This window comes from Ptychodera flava, chromosome 3 (genome assembly GCF_041260155.1).
Source record: "Ptychodera flava strain L36383 chromosome 3, AS_Pfla_20210202, whole genome shotgun sequence".
Classification (NCBI taxonomy): Eukaryota; Metazoa; Hemichordata; class Enteropneusta; family Ptychoderidae; genus Ptychodera; species Ptychodera flava.
Window position 1 is genome coordinate 8,810,931 of NC_091930.1, and position 19,147 is coordinate 8,830,077.

The window sequence follows — 19,147 nt, forward strand, 5'->3', positions numbered from 1 at the left end:
GTCACTACCTACCTACTTGTCAAGTTGCAGCTCAATTTTATCAAGATTTAAGCATTTTTCGAAGGGAAAAATCTTACAGTCAATTCGGTCAAAAAATTAAAAGATTCGTTTTTTCACCTTATTGACTGCTCAGTGTCTTTCATATAACTGAGTAGGCTTGGTTTCAGGCAAAATAATGAAAGCGTCATTTCGGCGAAAATACTTACAGTCAACCACTGTGCCTTCGAATTTATCAACAAGTTTCCCCTCCAGATCCTAAGAAGTTTACTCTGGCAACAATCGTGTTCCATGAATTTCATGTGTTGCGCCGAATATGCGATGGACAAGCACGTCGTTTTCCCCCATGCATGCAGCGTACGCACCAAGACCAGCTTCGATAGTTCTTTGTTCGACTCATAACACATTTCAAGTACGCAAGTAGCCAGATTTTCAAACTCACTGCGGGAATAGGTAGAGCAAGTCAGCGGCAAGTAATGGCAAGGAGATTAAAATCAAGATGCTGTTCTATTAATGTCAGTAACGACTAACCTCTTTTTCAGTCTTTAACTTTGCTGAAGTGTTGTCGAAAAGTGCTTCTATGCCGATATTGCCTTGTGAAACATATTAACTAAAAACAACATCATATCGAAATAAACCACGATTTTTCATAATAAAATGAAATTGTTAAATAAAAGAACACCCTTTATCGTAATTTTCCCCGGAAACAAGCTTAAGGTGATCTGAATTTGGAAAATTACTCACTCGGCATGTTTCAAAAGATCAAAGTGCAAAGTGAGTTCTTCTTTCCTTTTTGCATAACCAGATAAAACTCGAAGGATTCTGCTGGCAATCAAAGCTGCACCTGGAGGACAAAACGTAACACGGGTTTAATTGATGACTTTAACATGTCTGAAAATTGATCTTATTATCAGGGTTTCTCTTTGTTTTGTTTGTTGTTGTTGTTGTTGTTTTTGTTTTGTTTTGTTTTTTTTAACGTAAAGGCAATTCATCCAATTGTTGGAGACTTAAGGAATTGTTGAAAAGAGTAGCCATATCCCTCTCTGGGATCCCCTTGAGCGACTATCAGGCTAGAACCATTTTGATCCGATTCAAGGTGATTGACAGATAGGTAACTCTGTAAAAAAATGCATTTCATTACCGCTAGTTTCTATAGTAGGGGCACACAGTAAGTGGCTATGATAGTGTAAAGGGTTATAGCTAGGCGGCATGCAACTCCATAATACATTCTTGGAGAAGTATACAGCAGTATTTTCGCAAGTGAAAAACACCTTTCTACCATATATAGAGAGATAATATATCTATCTACATAAAATCAGCAGAAACAAAGTTTTTTTCTTGTTCATATTGTCAAGGACGGATAACTACATATCGTACGTATATGTGTAATATAACAGACTTGAATAACAATAATAGTCTTCACCTTGTCCAGGAATGCCAAGTGCTAAACTATTGCACATGACTAGATGATGTTGAATATTGTCGATGTTTTTCATAATGTTGAAGGTGACGAACACGTGTGAATTGACATTTTGTGTTGCTCCGTATAACGTGACTGCGTTAGTGTCAAGCAATATCTTATATGATAATCTAAATTTCGTTTTGTTGATTATCTCACGTCAGTCTTAAACATATAGAATGCTAAAAGGAGTATTATATTATATCATGCTACCATGCGCCATTCTGATTGGACGAGAGCTCATTCCACCGATGCTAAAATACTGTTTTAGCACTGATAGCAGTGCTAAAACGGGCCCCTAAACCAGCATTTTAGAAAATTGCCCGGTCGGTGCATTTGAACGTACCTATCTAAACCATAGACCCACGAGAAAGACCGAAACAGTCCACTTTGTTTCAAAGACCGAAGACAGAATTTTGATACACAGATAAAGTGTGGGTCTGTAACTCACCTCTTGGTGTAAATAAGTTGGAATCGATGATGAAAGACATCTCTGAAGCAGCACGTTTGGGGTATGATGCACACAAATATTAGGGCGACAGCGCACCGTGCACTTTGCGGGAGTCGAGACGCGATATATCCTAGTACCGCTCTTTAAAATGAAGATAGTATTCGTTCATACACAAATAAATTGACACTTCCTCACAGTAACGTTATGTCAGATATTATTTACCAAAGTTTGGGCTATAACAGATCGGAATGTCCTAACGATGTAGACCAAGAAGTTCAAAATAACAATGGGATGACTCCTGGCGACTGCGACGATATTTGACATCAAATGCACAAGCAGTGTCAGCGTCCAGCTCTCCCTGCATCGGGCAACACACTCAGAATATGCACAACTGTTCATCACAGTTGCAGTCATCGCAAGTCTGGATTATTTTAAAACTGCTTGATTTCTGGTACAATTAACGTCCAAATTATCCATCAAAAATAGATCCTGTAACTTCACTGTGCCACCACTGAATGTCGCGACGGTATGCGGTACAGAATGAGACAAATCTATTTTTAGAATGCAAAAAAAGCCAGGACTATCGTTCTTATGTAAATTTACGAAAAAAAATGTAACTTTTTTCTTTTGATTTGAACTCTTGACCCATTTTTTGTGCGAGTGCAGCAGGTATTTTTTGACAAGTATCGTTCGTGTTGCATGCGAATAAAATGCAATGTCGATATGGACGTAATGCGTATTTATCGTAGGAATACTGTGTGCCTGTACGGAATCCCAACTTATAAAAATGCTCGGTCCCGGGCGCAGAATTTCCGCCGTTCGATCTCTCAGACGTCCGTATTCTGCATTTGGCGCTTAGAGTGATGAAAATACCCAAGTAAGACAACAAATACACGCAAGTTGATATAATATAATAGCAATAACCCCCTTCGCAGTCGGGTATACACTCGATTTTGGTACAATTCGCTCCATATAGCACTCGCCTATCGGCTCGTGCTATATGTCGCGCATTGTACCAAAATCTCGTGTATAAGCTTACCCTCCTGCGGCGGGGGTTATTGCTTAAGTGCTAACCTATATTGCCAGTGATAAGTCTTTTCCAGAACAAAATGGCCAGGGCTCTTCTATTTAGCAAGACTGCCCACAAAAATAAATGTTTGTCAGGATTAGACACCCTTTTCGATTTGCTCGGTTTTTCTCCGTAGAGCTCATCATATTCATCTTCTGTCAGCTCTATCAATAGGGAACAAATTTTCTCGAACAACTTCACGTCATCCTAAAATTATATCAGAGAGCGCATAGTAAACTTCTCGGACATCTTGAAGACTCTTTCAGAACGTTTCGTTTATTATCCTTATAGAAGCATGGCCAATATTCTATTTTATAAACATGCATTTGCAATTACATTTTGACTCAATAACTACTAGCTAGAAACTTGATAGTGTTTTTAGCATGTTCACATACTATTAATGAAAATAGTCTTTAATCTTAGTAATTCCATTTCACGCATGCATTAATCTTTACTGTATTTGATTTTTAATCGCAGCAATCCTAAATACTAAGAGATCCAACTAAATAGGTATGGTAGTACATTTATGTGTTGCCCATTGCGAAAAAGTAATAATCATTTAATTCAAAGTTATAGCTGCAAAAAACACAATGTCCCGAAATGTCGTACGACTTTCAAAAGAATAACAACCGCCGAGAAAAACGAAACTTTTCTATAGTCAAAAAACTTTGGGAACTTTCAGTAGCATATTTTATCAATCAATGTCTTTCTTGTTTGATATCCCCTTTTAAATCATTGATTTTTCACTCACCCGCTATTAGCGTTCGTGCGCGCAACAACACACCAAAGTTCAAAAGCACTTACCCTGGAAAGGATGTTTAAAAGTTGAGACGGACGTGCATTATTATATGACGAGAAAAAGAGACAGTGTGATAACAACACCGAGTACCTACCGGTTTATTAACTCCAAACTTCTCTCTCAGGATGTGTCGAGTGCTAATTCTGATATCGGCATCGCTAACGTCTCCATATACAGGCTGCGTCATGACATGTAACGAAGCCGTTATTATTATTGATAAGATAAGTTTAGTTGTATTTCTTATCTTCAAGTACATTTTATACGTCCCTCGGAATATAACAAAGAATTTAGCATAATAATGTTGGGATATTTTGAGGGGGGAAATTTTCATGCATTAAAAATTAAAAAAATCTTAAACGACACCCTAGAAAAGAAAACAGCGGGGTGTTTTATTTCAAAATGGGACATGCATGTTTTTAAATCTATTAAGGACATGTCTTATCAATTTCTTGATCCTACATGCCTCACCACGAAAAAGTATTTGATAAATAGAGATAAATACCGAAGTGTATAAGGCATACAGCCTCTCGTAGGTCAAAAACTTGTCCATATCCACGATATAGGCAACGATCAACTCAGCAAGGTCTGCCTTGTTCTGTATTAACGCCGAAAGCAAGATTTTATTCAGTGAATCAATGTGTGTCTGGAAAGTGAAAATAACTTTCGATTACATATTGTAATTATGATGGTCTCGTTAAAAGTATGAACAAAGAAAGGCTGCCAAAAATTGAGGTTATATATATTATTTATTTGCAACAACAAAGGTAGAGAATGACTTCCTGCAATCGGGTATGCATCTGGAATTAATCAGCCATTTTTTTAAGCCCTGGCTCGAAAAGGCCCGAGATCGAGATTAAATATAATGTTAAGAATAGAAGGTGTTTACGTCTTTTGTTCTCCTTTCAAATTGCAATCATTATGTAAATTGGTTTGCCAGATTTTTGGATTAACTGGGCTTTAACCCCAAACTGGGATGTTATCCTAACAAGTTTGATTGTCTAGGTCAAAGGTTTCTAATGCGTTAACAAGTGAAAAATATAAAGATTATGGAATAAATTGATAATAAACTGAAGATTTTAGTCGTGTCTACAGCTTGACTGATATTTTATCGAAAGACATGTTCCCGTCGAATTGTCCTTTGAAGTGCACCCGTAGCACAGGCACGCATACAAGCGAGCGATAACGTAGAGATCACATTACCGACGAGAGTAGATAAAAAAACGAAAAAGGCAAACAGATGACGAAATATCGTCCAGCGGGTGAATACTAAATAATTGGTGCATTCACTCTTTCGGACATTAAGGCTGTTGAAAGCATACCCGTAAGGGCGCCATGCAGAGGAAAATTATAACACAGTGCTCATACCTGCCAATAAGATAGGTTGTCAAACGTTAAAATTTCTTCTTTGGCGATATCACACCTATTCAATTCAACTGCCAAATCCAATTGCGTTGAAACAGGGAATGCTTGAAGTGGAAGAATGCGAATAGTTCGTGCGTTAAAACATTTTTTAAGATCGTTGTTGAAAAGCAACTAAGGTTTTAAAGACTTTGACAATTAAAAACATTCAACAAGAAAAATGTTATTTCTTTTTTTATTAATTAACTTACCTTGAAGTACACCACGTAAGATGGCTCTGTCGATATCCTTCAAAACGGCATCGTTCATATTAAAAACCGTTATCTGAAAGGAATTTGAAAAAAATGGCACATTTTTCAATCTTATCAACCATAAGTGCCTAAGAAATTGCCGGAGCAGGTTACAACAGGAGTATTTGGTGTAAATGTGACAAACGACTAGGAAATGGGATTTTTTATTGAAGCAAAATATTGTTTTAAAGACTATGAAATCTAGTCGTGTGGATATTTGAAAGTTGATTTTAAAATGACCCATTTATGTTACATTCATGAAACAGAATAATTATTTCTAAATTTTTAAGTTTTAAATGACAGAAAAAATAAACAAGTAAGCAAATACACTGTAAGGGAAAACAACCGAAACAAAAAACGAGGTTAAATAATAACTAAAATGAAACTTTAACTAAAAAATATGAAAATGAACATTAAGGTTAACCAACGTTAACTATGCAGATAAAATTCCCCTAAATTGAAAAAATTAAAGGAACTATACATACAAACGGAAATAGAATAAAAGAAAACTGAAAATGAAATGCAAGTTTGGCCTAGAGCTGTCATTGCCTAGACCTGCCAATGCATACCAGTATGCAATATGGGTTTTCTCTCATGATTTCAGCTTATGAAATTTGCGTCTTCAAATACATTCATGCGTATGTATGAACTGGCCTTTGCAGTTTTTCATAGAATGCAACAACTATAATAGCAAAGCGATTTTGACTGTATTTGTTGTATCACGTGAACAGCGTACCAGTTTTCTTGACCTGTCACCACAGATTTCTTTCAACCAGGATTTACAATCCTCCACTGACTTGCATTCGGCATTCCCTAGCATACGATGTATGTCGTCGTTCAACTCTTTGACAGCATCGCTAAAGAACATGAAGCAAAACAAAATGTTACATCAGATATCTTAGGTCGATCACCGAATACTGATGGGTTTTAAGGATATTTGATGCTCTATCCTTGGTCACATTATTATCTCAAAACTAGACTACATTCTGAAATATTTTAAGAAGAAGTAATCTAAAAGTCACATGCAAAAGGCTAGGATTGACGAAGGAAATCTAAGGTTTGCTATAGAGTTTTATAATCACTAAATCATATTTATGTGAAGTACACTGATCTGAAATCTGAAATCGGACACAATCTCATTGGAAAGCAGCTATGGTATATAGGTTTAGATGATTCACGATTTGAAATACTTACTTGAAGGGCGCGATCTCCGTTAGACGTAAACTTTTGGCGATGATATCAGCAGCCCTACCGCTTCCATGAACTATAACTACAGGTATACCTTTTCTAGCTTGACCCTCTGCACCACCGTCAGTGTTATTTTGGCTAACATAATTGTATACTGTTTCCAAGGTTGCACATCCACCTTCCACAACCACCAATACAACAGGTATAGCAATGTTTTCCTCCTGTTGGCTCTTGGTATCTGCAAGACCAATACCGTTACTTTGTACCACTAGATTGACTTGCTTTTAATATAAAATCCATTTCAGGCACGATCATATTCGCCTATGATTAAAATATTGACATATTGCTGAAACCAGGTAACTTATATTGATTTTAAAACTTATTTTTACTGCAGACAATAGCCAATACCGTTACTTTGGACTACTCGAGTGCCTTGCTTTCAATACAAAATCCACGTAAGGCATTATCCCAATCGCTTGTGATTAAAATGTTAACACATTGCTTAAAAGGAAGTAAAGCATTTTGATTTCAAATCTAATATTTTACTACAAACAATGGCAAATATTAATAGCAATTAATAATTCGATGACAATCCCCGGTAAACGAATGACAATGAAAACAATGTGCTTCAAGTGTAACATTAAATTCATGCGTCGATGAAAATTGGAAACCTTTACCATTACGTAATGTTTGTCATATGTTTATGTTGTTCGATTGTTGTCATTAGACTGAGGTTAGAACCTTGAATAAAAGATATTAAGATTATCATGTAAGCTTCAACGGCACTTAACAGTCGGTCGTCGCATAGAACTTTTAGTCGAAAATATTAACAACACCCTTACACTTTTCTTAAGCTTTTGCACTTCTGAAATTTAATAAGGACAATGACGATTGGCCTTATCATAAAGAAAGTCGTTCACATCAGCTCTACCGATATGTACATACATTTAGCGATCTTTTCACGTTCTTTTCCATCGTTTATTGCCACGTATCTTTCAAGCCTTGCCCGCAACTCAAGTTCCTTTCCATAGGTCTTTTCCCCAGGGTCAACAAGTATGAAGTGTGTGTGGTTACAGTCGAGTGCTGTTAGTTTGAAGCCATCGTGATCTTTCCATTTGAGGTCACGCTCTGCGTATTTTGCTGGCCAGCATCCTTTCTTTGACTTCGTATTATTGTGAGAAAATTTAATACATAAGGTCGATAAGTACACATAACTTAGCGTTGCTTGCTTTCCTTAGAGTACTTTTAACCCCTGCATGGATCAAATATGTTGCTTAAGTGCAAACTATTGTCTTATTGACAAACTTCCTGTATCATAAATGCAAGCATTGGCACTGGAACATGCACAACCTAAATGAGCCATACCTATTTCTACTCTCTCCGGAATCAAATATGAACCCCATGGAGAGGGAGTCCTTGGAAAGACCAAAATTCTCGACATCAATGTTTTCAACTCAGACACTATTCATTGTTATAATTCTAGTAAAGACATCTTACTCCAATATTTTTGGGTTTTTTAATGAATCGTTCAATGTTTGTTTTTAAGAGCATGAGCGTACTTTATGCAGTTATCTGAGTTATGCTTAAGATGTAAGTATAAGTATTAGCTTTACAGATGCGACGCGTGTTAATATGCAATTTTTCTGTTCATGTTGACATTGAATAGGAGTCAGGAGAAAAATTACGGTTCAGAACAAAACACTGACATGAAAGCCCCTGTGTCTGTAACTCGTGAAATTCGTTGACCTGAAAAACAAGCTTTCTTTTTTCTTTGATTTCCTTTAAATTATACAAATTTAAAAGATACATTATTTTACAACTGAAAATCGGACAAGTCAATTCAAATTTTAACGGTTATTTTGATTTCCCGCAATTTTTAAAAATCGGTAATATTTGAAAGTAAAAAGCATATGATGTCCCAGTGGCAAACATTCAGCATTATGCATTATATTTGAATACTCTGTTGTGTTTTTTCTGTACAGTGTTTTTGCTTTGATTGCATGGGGCGCTATTTTTCGTTTTGGCAAACATATTATTTATAGTGCTCATAATTGCACAGGCAGTCCTGGAAGTAAAACCACAAAAATAATGCTAAAAGATACAGCTATTGTGCCTTGTTAGATCGCGCCTCGGAGACATATTAGTCGGACTCTCAATTTTTACAATTGTTTGTGATCTACCTCTTCAGGGGGATCATTTTGAAGCTCTTGCAGAAAGAAAATCTGGCACCGTCTCAGTCCTTAGAAAATAAAAATATTTAATTTTTTTCCCAATAGTGTCAATATAGTAATGCCGACCATTTTGAATTTCACATATCGCAAAAAAAAATTGGGGGATTTGTTTCGCTAGTTCAAAACTTTGCATGGTAATCCCCAATTTTTATCATTGGTTTAGCACGATAATGATTGAAAGTTTCATTCAGGAAATTCTGAGCGAGGGTTTAAGTCTCCGATTTCACTTACGAGACGCGTTCTACATTAAACTCAGACTATGTTGACAAGAATAACAGCTACACAAACGGATTTCGTTTTTAGAGTAGAGCAGAATTTACAAACAGAACAAATACCAAACGAAAAAATAAAAAAATACATTGAAAGTATAGTTATTTGAGCTTTTACCTACTTACGTCTCGCTTAAGGCTACAATTGGTCAAAAATTTTGATAATTTACTTACTGACGTGTTTGTCAGAGCTTTTCTATTGTCGATGACATTCCATGTAGCGATTCCAAGGGCAACTACTTCATTCTTTGTTGTGCCTTCACTTTCTTTCTTAATCGCTTTGCCGACTTGTCTCATTACTCCAACCGAAGTTCCACCAGTTACGATCCAGGCATCTGATAAGTAGAAAATCAGCGAGGGTAACAAAAATTATTATAATACGTGACAGATTCTATACTCAACGGCTGTGACATAGTTTCTTCCGTTTTTCTCAGTATACATATTGTAACGCATCACTTAATGAACATTGAAGCTTCCGTAGGTGGCAAATAGCACGAAGGTAAAATCTTTGTTCTTCTCAGGAATAATTGTAAGGATAAATTAATTTCACTGGCTGTCGCTTGCAGGCTCATAAGCATTTTTTAAAGATTAAGTTTAACCGGATGCATTATTTTTCATGTAAACCATCCGTTTTGTCTATCCTTAACAAGACACAACTTTAACAGAACCACTGATTCGAACCTGTGCTAATAGCAGCTTTGAACAATCCTTGATTGAAAAGTATCTTCAATCGGTCATCCTCGAAGTTAAAGTTCTTTGTACCACCAGTAACAGAAATGATCATTTTCGGTTTAGGAATCTTCCACTCTTCAATCATAAGCTCCCATAATGTTTCAACAGACGTGTCTTCAGCAACACGAATATACTAAAATAAAACAGCATTGAAGGATAATATGTCGTGTAAGTCAAGTAATAGTCGCGCAAGCGGCTTACTGACCACGCATGCGCAGATTCATAATATGCTATGCAAGTGACCGGAAGTGTACCCTTCTTTCGTAAATATACAAATACGAAACGTGCTCGCTATTATTTTATAACATGCCATTAATACACTATATATTTTATTAGCGAGTAATTATATTATTCACCATGTCGCTGATACAAAATATCGTTTCAATCACGCCTAAAATAGAAGAAGAGAGAAAACTGTCGTGCATATGAACTAGTCTGGTTCCCTGACCCGTTTTCCCCGGTAGTGGGGAAAAAGGGTCAGGTACCGGGTAGCCATCTTGAACAGAACTTTGTTCAAGATGGCATGTTCTGTCACCTGACAGAACATGCTACAACAAATATGGCTGCTACCATTAAAACGCCGGTCAAAATTCGACTATGTTCGAACACTGGTAATCGAACCAAAAACATTGGCACAAGAGACGGGAAACATTAACTGAAATGATTAATCCAGAAGTACGGGGGAATAGAGGTGATTGAAGGCTGGCTGTGATATCGCAGCAGTACTTGTGGCGTGTATCGAATGCGCTTGGGTCATTGAGGTCATCGTGGACTGTAGCGATAACCCCAATGACCCGAGCACGTTCAATGCACGCCACGAGTACCGCTGCAATATCACAGCTAATTGAAAGCAAACTTTGTTGAAACTGTGAACGACGATTGATTTCGATGGATGGAATGGTGTCCGAATTTCGTGAAAAATGCCAGGCATCACGTCGACGTTCTAAAAGTATCAAGAGGTGTGCTAAATCATGGAGATAGAAAGTCCTTCTTTCTACCTCCATGGCTAAATCACCATTTTGTGGTACAAACAAGAAGTTGGTGCCAAGTGACCCTGAAAGTGCGAAACCCAAGAAACATGAGAAAAACTTACACGTGTTGCTTCCATCCAATCACAGCTTGTTTTATTTTAACCCAATAGCGTCCATTTTTACATTTGCCGGTACCTGACCCTTTTCCCCCACGCCCTCTACCGGGGGAAAACGGGTCAGGGAACCAGAATAGCATATGAACGAGAACATTCGCGAAGAATGCTAGGATTGAATATTAGAAAAGCGCCCTCTATGTCAATAACTTGGTGCAAAATTTTCCCGTTTCAGACGTAGCGCTGGTTTTCAGCTTACAATATCGGAAGTTGGGCGGTGCAATTTCCATTGCAACGTTAATGATGGCACAATACATCCCTTGTTAAACACAACAGGTAGTTATCATGGTAAAAATTGCCAATTTATGTCGAACTTGTTTACACATTACAGAAAATCTATACCTATACTACATGGTCTGGCATCGTGTACATGACCTGTTTTCATCAGAGGGTAAACCGGTCATAGTTGTACAAACGTATATAGAAAGTAACAATTAATTATATTTTATCCTTTACGAATACTAATCATAAATCAATACAAATATCTTTTTAATCTCAACACCTGGTGGGACATGAAGGGCTAAGCCCTATATAATATTAATTTATATCTGTAGTCACAGTAATTACAGACACAATGATAAGAATTTGAAGTGGTATTTTATTAACGGGTTTGAATAATTCTCATTCATTAGTTGACTACTTTTGAAGATGACATTGCCTTCTTTCTTACAATTTTGAACACCTTTACACTTAACTCATCAACCAAACTATATCGTCGATCTGATTTACATTGAATTTCTCTAGTCTGTTTGCCTTCTTAGATTGAACGAATAGGGATGACCATAATTCAAGTAAAACTTAAATATGTGTCACATAAACGAAAAAACCTCGATTCTCGGACGAAGTCAGAAGTTTGGATTGCACAATTCTTTCTGTAACATCAAAGCCAATTTAACAAGGAAGAGATTGAATCTCAACACCATTAGACATTTTGCACTGTTCAGCGATAAGCAGCAGGCCATATATGTGCAAAATGACGGCATTCCTAGAATTTGGCGTCCATCTCAAATGCCAATGTACATTGCACTTGAGGATTATACAATTCATGCCTGCTAATGGAACATATGAATATTTCTATCAAAATGTGGCTGGCTCGGGGCGCAAAACCTATTCTCACAGTATCTGATGGAGCTGAATAACGGTCTTTTGCATATCTTGATGGCCGTTGTGACAACTAGCTCGAAAATTACATAACACCAAAAGATGTTGAGGTGGCGCCATGCTCGTTCATACATGTTTGGGATTTGTTGTTAGGCACTAGGCTACTGTATTGACTTATGGGAAGACACTGTTGAATGCAGGAGTAAGATGTATTCGAATAATGTATATTTTTATTGTTTCAGATTATAATAGCAATGTTTTGATAAGTGTCGAAAAGTATCCAATTTCCCGTTTAATAAAGACAGCACCAATGAAGACATTTGACAGACGTTTACCATAGACGGAAAATGCCATTGGCAAAGAACTTTAAGTTTTAGTCAGTCATAAGGGAACTTTTTTCTTTCATGAATTTGACTTTGTTTGTACCGTCTATTTACTGTCTGTTCTGTGCTGTTTTGTGTCTATGTTTACAACTATTGTCTTACAAATTTTGACCTAGTGTTATTGGATTATGGATTGGTATGATTGCGATTATTTCAATTGTGGAATTATATTCCTGTCTTCAGGACGCTTTTACATGAGGTTGGAGATCATCTGTACTTTTTTTAACTTATTGCGACAAACTGTTAATTTACAACTTCTATCGAAAATACACTATCACAAATTATACGTAGACTTCACATCTTAAATCCACTCATTTTTCACAATAGGTACAACCTACCGGCTTTCTTTTGGTAGTAAACTGTCCAAATCCCACAAAGTCAATCTCTCCGAACGAGTCTACTTCTTCTTTTCCGTCGCCTTGTTCGTTTCGTTGTTTAATATTATTGTCCTTGATGAATGTAGAAATTATGTCTTTTTGCTGTTTTATCAATAAGAAGAAAATGAACTAGAATTTGCGAATTCAGGGATACGTAACATACATATATCTTTTTTATGTCACAAAACATTTAAATATTGGGTTAAACTAAATTTGTATTTATTTTATTTGTAGAATCGTAAAGAATCAAGATAAGATAAGACAAGATAAGATAAGATAAGATAAGATAAGATAAGATAAGATAAGATAAGATGAGATGAGATGAGATGAGATGAGATGAGATGAGATGAGATGAGATGAGATGAGATGAGATGAGATGAGATGAGATGAGATGAGATGAGATGAGATGAAATAAGATAAGAGAAGATAGATAAGATAAGATAAGACAAAGTTAAAATATGTTGACCCCTGTTAGACGGATCGAATGAGAGATGAATACACACAGCGAAAACAATGTAATGATAAGATGGGGATTAAAGGCAGTCCGCGCCTCAAAGGAGTCGGTTTAAACTTTTGTTCAAACTCTCCTCGAGTTATCTTTCAAACCTTTCTATTCAAAGATCGGAGTCAAAAAACGTCGGCCGCAAATTCAGTTACTAGGAAAAATATCAGATATCAACTGATACCAGAAATTTAAAATGATATTATACCCACCCTGTCCTTTTGATTCGATATAGTATCCATATTGATGGCTGTAACCGTTTCGTAACGAATGTTTTTGTTGTTGTTTTCCATGTTTAGTTCTGGTTCTGGCTTGTGCACGTAATCTCAGGCTGCAATCATGTGTACTTGAGAATTTTGCGATCTCATTCATTCGACTCTGAAATGAAATTGTTTAATTAAGTTAACAACAATTAATATGATTAAATTAACATGATGTTGCTCTAATTTTAACATGAATTAACATGATTCATTTAACATGATGTTGCTCTAGTTCAAGGTGCTCCTTATCTGTGTGACGAATTTATCACCACTAATGCCTTGGGCACAAGGAAAGCTGGCATGACTAAGAGCTAGGTTTCTTACCGGTGTATGTACTCTTTCCACCAAACACTCGCATTAAGTATCATAAGAATTTTAACACATTTTTACCATATAGGGTTTTTCTAAAGATGAGATAATACATAATAATAAAAATGAAACACAATGGTTTTGAAATGAAAACATAAAACAACACCATTGTTATTTGGATATCATTACCAACTATTGACAAATTGATAAAATGTAATACATGTCTTTTGTTTTGCAGTTTGGATGAACATGATTGGAACTAAGTTTGGGATAATTGGATCGTTATAAGTTTCAAATTTCTCAAAACTATTAGGTGCGCTTTAGCTGAATGTTGCAATATTACAAATTACCCCACGAATCAAGTAAATTACGTAAAAGAAAAGCAGATGAGCTCACATTATTGGATTAAGCCAACACTACTTCACAATCTAATTATCCCAAATTAGTTACAATCGTGGTGTTGTGAAAGATTGTCACACTACAACATTACAGTTAAGCCCTGTGTCGTATCTCTCGGTCACATTGCTTAACGCCAAATCATCTATCATAATTATTGTATAATGCATATCATGTATTGTATCCATATGGAACAGAGTTCCTACAATCCATATGCAAAGCAGGGTCTCAAAAAATTGCGACGCGATTTTACAGCACGCAAAGACATATTGATGATCTGAATAGTCTTGACAATCCAGAAATATCAAATTATTCGCATCATATTTATCCCGATGAGTTGGAAATTAAAGAAACAACTGAGCGTAAAAACTCAGCTTCCTATCTCGATCTGTTCCTACAAGTAGGTACTAATGACAAAAGGGACGATTTCAATTTTCAAATTATAAATTCTCCCATCTTGTCAAGTAATATTCCCTCTCTATACGTTTCTCATATATTGTAGATCTTGTTATTCCTACGCTAATTTTCAAATAAGACACAACTCATTGGCATCAAAACTAGTGAGACTAGGAAACATATCAAAAAGACTAGCGAGGACTTGGAAAATTTTGTATGGTACGACATTGTGGCCAAATAGGACAGAATGATTAGTGACATCATTCCTGGCTTTGACTTATTACATTAATTCATATTCGGAATCACCATACATATATGACAATTTTAGAACCAAACCTGACGGGTGTAGCATGCTAGCAGGGTACGCTCACCCATTACGGACAACTGGTACCATCTACTTACTATTAGTGCTATTAGTGGTTCAGGACGGTCCTACTTATCTTTATAATTTGCAAACGTCCCATAGACCTGGTAATGTTGTATTACCTTCAATGAATTAATGATTATTTGACCAGTTTAATGCTATACTTACCGCAAATGCAAAGATTAAAAGTTACGGAGAAAAAAATATCTGGCACGTTTGTGTTGAATAGTAGCACCGGAACTCGAAAAACGTTTAGTTATAGGGATCAGATTAAGTTGGCAGAATCGGGGGTCATTTGAAAAAAGATAAGTTGCGGCATATTTTACATGAGACAGACGAGTAGAATACTTTTTGCAATGCCAATCTGTAACCTCCACAAATGTAATAATCTCCACAAATGTAATATCAACCACAATTGTAATAAAATGCACCCATAAATGTAATATCGCCCATAAATGTACAAAAATCAACCATAAATGTAATAAAAACACCAACACAAATGTAATAAATGGTAACCATAAATGTAATAAAAAAATCACCCATAAATGTAATACTTGTCAACCATAAATGTAATAAATCTATTTTGTCGTTGCAATTGAGGAATTAGCCCTTAAATATTGATCTATGTAATAAGGAAAGCAACTCCACACATTATTCATTTCTTAATTGTTTGCGTTTAGTGTGTTTTGCATATTTGAAAGTGTATTTTACGTTTCCCTGTTTTGTGTACAGAACTGACTGGCCATGGCTAGACGCACAGCTGTAATCTGAACGTCAGTGAAGTCTCTACTCCAGAGTGGAAGAGACTGTATAACACTACGATCCTTTAACGCCGTTTTTTCGAAAATTGCCGTACTTTCTTAATCAATTGCCTCAAATTCATCTTCAGTGGATAAATTGTGTGGAATAATCGATAGATTGTCTGTATTCGTATGTTGTCCCACTTGAAGTTTGTTCCTTCACTGGGGATGCCAGGATGTCTAATTTTGTTCTACTGTGTTCAAGGTAGTGTTCGTATTGTTTTTTACTAGATTGAAATATATGTTCTCGTCAACATGTTTTGTGTCGTAAGTTTCTGTTATAAGGTTTTATATTTCTCTGTTATTTGTTCTGAGTCATCTGTCATAAACTTTGTGTGGTATCACTGGTTGACGAGTTATTTTGACGCTTCCTTATTATGTAATTATCAGTGTCTAGAACTGCTGTTTCACTTCCATGATCTAACGGTTTGATCAGTACTTCGCCGTTTTCTGATAGCGTTCTCAAAGTATTCTATTCTGTGTTTTGGAAAGGAAACCTAGTTTCAGGAAAGTATGCAATAACATTACACTAGTCTTATTAAAGTTATTATTTACTCAGGGCATTGATAAACAAATGATCACATATGCAAGTTCAAGTTTATTACATTTATGGTTGAGTGTTATTACATTTATGGTTATTTGTTTATTACATTTGTGGTTGCGGGTTGTTACATTAATGGTTGACTGTTTTATTACATTTGTGGTTGATTTTATTACAATTGTGGTTGATATTACATTTGTGGAGATTATTACATTTGTGGAGGTTACACCATCAAGTCAGAAGTAAAGTGGGAAAAAAAAATAAGAACTAAAGATGGTTTGTGCATTACAAGGCTTTGGTAGGCATTCGCAGTGTAGTCCTTGGCATTAAACATTTAATCTTAACATTACAATGTTTTCCTAGGCATTCATAGTGTTGTCTCTGACATTCAACATGTTGTCCTGGCATTTTTGATTCTGTACTTGATATAAACAATTTAGTTACGGGCGTTTAAGAACTTATAATTGAAACATTATGGTTACGAACTCCTCCAAGTGCGTTGTTTAAAGACTCCGTGACTGTAGAGATATTAAAACCTTCTATCAAAAAGGTAATATTTTACACATTAACATAGTCTGGCTGTCGGACATATGCACAGAGCGTATGTAAATGACATTATAACTCGCCACATGCTCATTCCGTGTCGCGATTCGCCACAATAAATTACGTGACGGGATAATAGATACGTCTAGCCCCAAAGAATCGACAAAAGTGACGTCAGACGGTATTATGTAAAGAACTTGAACAGCTCATTGTCGAAGAAAACAATACAAGTGCAACCAAGAATGTTGCTAGGTATGCTTAGAATTGTTTCTTAAGAAAGTGGTGCAACTGTTATCGCTGTGGAGAAATCGCTAGGTTAACTTGACACAATGGATTGTCAAGGGGCATAATTTTACGAGACATTTAAAAAAAACATTAACATAATACAACATCAATGGGCGTATGGCGTGTTATAAGAGATCTATAACTGTATTTATATTCGGATTATAGTGCCCGTTTTATTACCCGTCGTTGCCGTCAATTACCGCAAACACATCGCTACACCTATTAGTCTACGGCCCCGCGGGAAAAAAGCGATGTGGTTCTAGTAACGCATGGGCCCTCGGGCTAAATAAACGACGTTAAAGCCTTCATATACAGCTGAAAGGTGGCTAATATTTTCACCTTGTGTGAAGTTTTATTTTCAGTTTTTCAACTTTTGATCGACTGCAAGACCAGGTGAAACTACCTTCAGTGCACATTGTGTCATAAATCAGTAAATTTAGATACATTCGCTTACATTGAAAAAATAGCAAGACAAAACTGAATAGGGCCTAAGCGTAAGACAAGTTAATTATGAAAGTTTTGAGTTGTCAAGCTTAATTTGTTACGGTCGATTCAAAGCATTGTCTCGACCGAGCCGTGCTAAAGCCGAGTTGGTTTCTGCATAGTCGTGTTGACCGAGTTAATGGTAAGCTAGCCACAAAGTGTCATTGACTTGGCTGTATTTCTTTCACTTCAGTCACTGTTTTCATACTAATTTGCCATAGGTGAAATGTGACACACCTGATTATTAAAACGTGAATTCCGTTGTTTCTAAATTCATTACATTCTTGTTGGCATTCAAACTCACAGCGTAAAGCACCCTTTCAACAACCGTATAGTGAATTCGTCACAGTCAAAACCGCTAATCTAAAATGAAATTCAATCCTCGTATATATAAAATACAAGTAAGTCACAATCATGTGTTAACTTTGTCATAACAAAGGTTTTTATCATATTTTGTATCTCATGTAGATTTTGTAAATTTCTTTTGGTGTATCATCCAATTATTCTATGTCAATCGTCATTCACAGATCTCAATAATATTTTCTGCTAACCACGGACGAAAATGACAGATGTCATATTGCTTGCAATTATAACTACGACCGTAAAGACTGTAGGACTTGCCGTAATACTATCTGTGGAAAACCTGCTTCAAGCGCACAAGTCGCTTACCGCCTTATGCCCGCTGACAAAATGAGTGCCGAGTCAAGCACATCAATCAATATAAATCGTCTGTTCGCGGTACACCTGTATTAATAATATTTCAGATAAGGAAGCTGTTGATGGCGAGCATGTACATTTTCCTGTCTTGACTTGAAAGTACATGATGGTATCATAAAATACTAAGCAATGTTGGTAGACTTTTATTAACATTACAATACTGAAGGGCAGATGGTGTTTACCCTTCTGTGCAGTGTACTGAACAAGCAGCCCTCACCTCACGTTATCACCCGGGCAAAGTGTTGTCGCGTAGCTATTTAAGGATTAAACCAGATCCTGAACTTGAAGTAGCAAGTGTTCGCTTAAATTTGCATGGCCTAGGCAATAATAATTATCTGACTGTAAACTACCTCATTACCTTGTAGTGAAAATACATCTGATCATTTTAAACTGGTCATACAGTTGGCTTTATACCATGCAATATCATATTATATAGCACGGTTTGACCAGAAACGAGCCAGCAGCTAGAAAAAAACTTCTTTTTGACATTGCACGCAAGAACTTCAAATCAAGTCAGTAATATAAAAACAATAAACTTCATTAGCAAAGGGCATACACTCGATTTTGACAAGTTAACTCCGTATATCGATCGTTATTGCTCGTGTCTATATGTCGTCAACAGATAAAAATGTAGTGGTTAACCGTCTCAGGGTGTGGTTTATTACTTCCATTATACCGTGAAACCACAACAATAGGTCTGTT

General features: G+C 36.3%; 1 protein-coding gene across 1 annotated transcript; it reads right to left on the bottom strand.

The window, feature by feature from the left end:
• Positions 1 to 737: 737 nt before the first annotated feature.
• On the bottom strand, positions 738 to 13,644 carry LOC139130318 (transient receptor potential cation channel subfamily M member 2-like). Its single transcript, XM_070696074.1, has 8 exons — positions 13,564 to 13,644; positions 12,811 to 12,951; positions 9,794 to 9,977; positions 9,287 to 9,447; positions 6,619 to 6,893; positions 6,161 to 6,281; positions 5,386 to 5,458; positions 738 to 841 (listed from the first exon to the last, which is right to left on the bottom strand). Exons 1-8 carry the CDS (start codon positions 13,642 to 13,644, stop codon positions 738 to 740), a joined length of 1,140 nt encoding a protein of 379 aa, XP_070552175.1.
• Between the last annotated feature and the right edge of the window lie 5,503 nt (positions 13,645 to 19,147).

Coding starts and splice junctions, on each gene's coding strand:
- LOC139130318 (XM_070696074.1), bottom strand. CDS start 13,644: ATGGAAAACAACAACAAAAACATTCGTTACGAAACGGTTACAGCCATC. Junction 6,282..6,618: donor ACGGAGATCGCGCCCTTCAA/GTAAGTATTTCA, acceptor CATGTTCTTTAG/CGATGCTGTCAAAGAGTTGA. Junction 5,459..6,160: donor GTGACAGGTCAAGAAAACTG/GTACGCTGTTCA, acceptor AATTCCTTTCAG/ATAACGGTTTTTAATATGAA.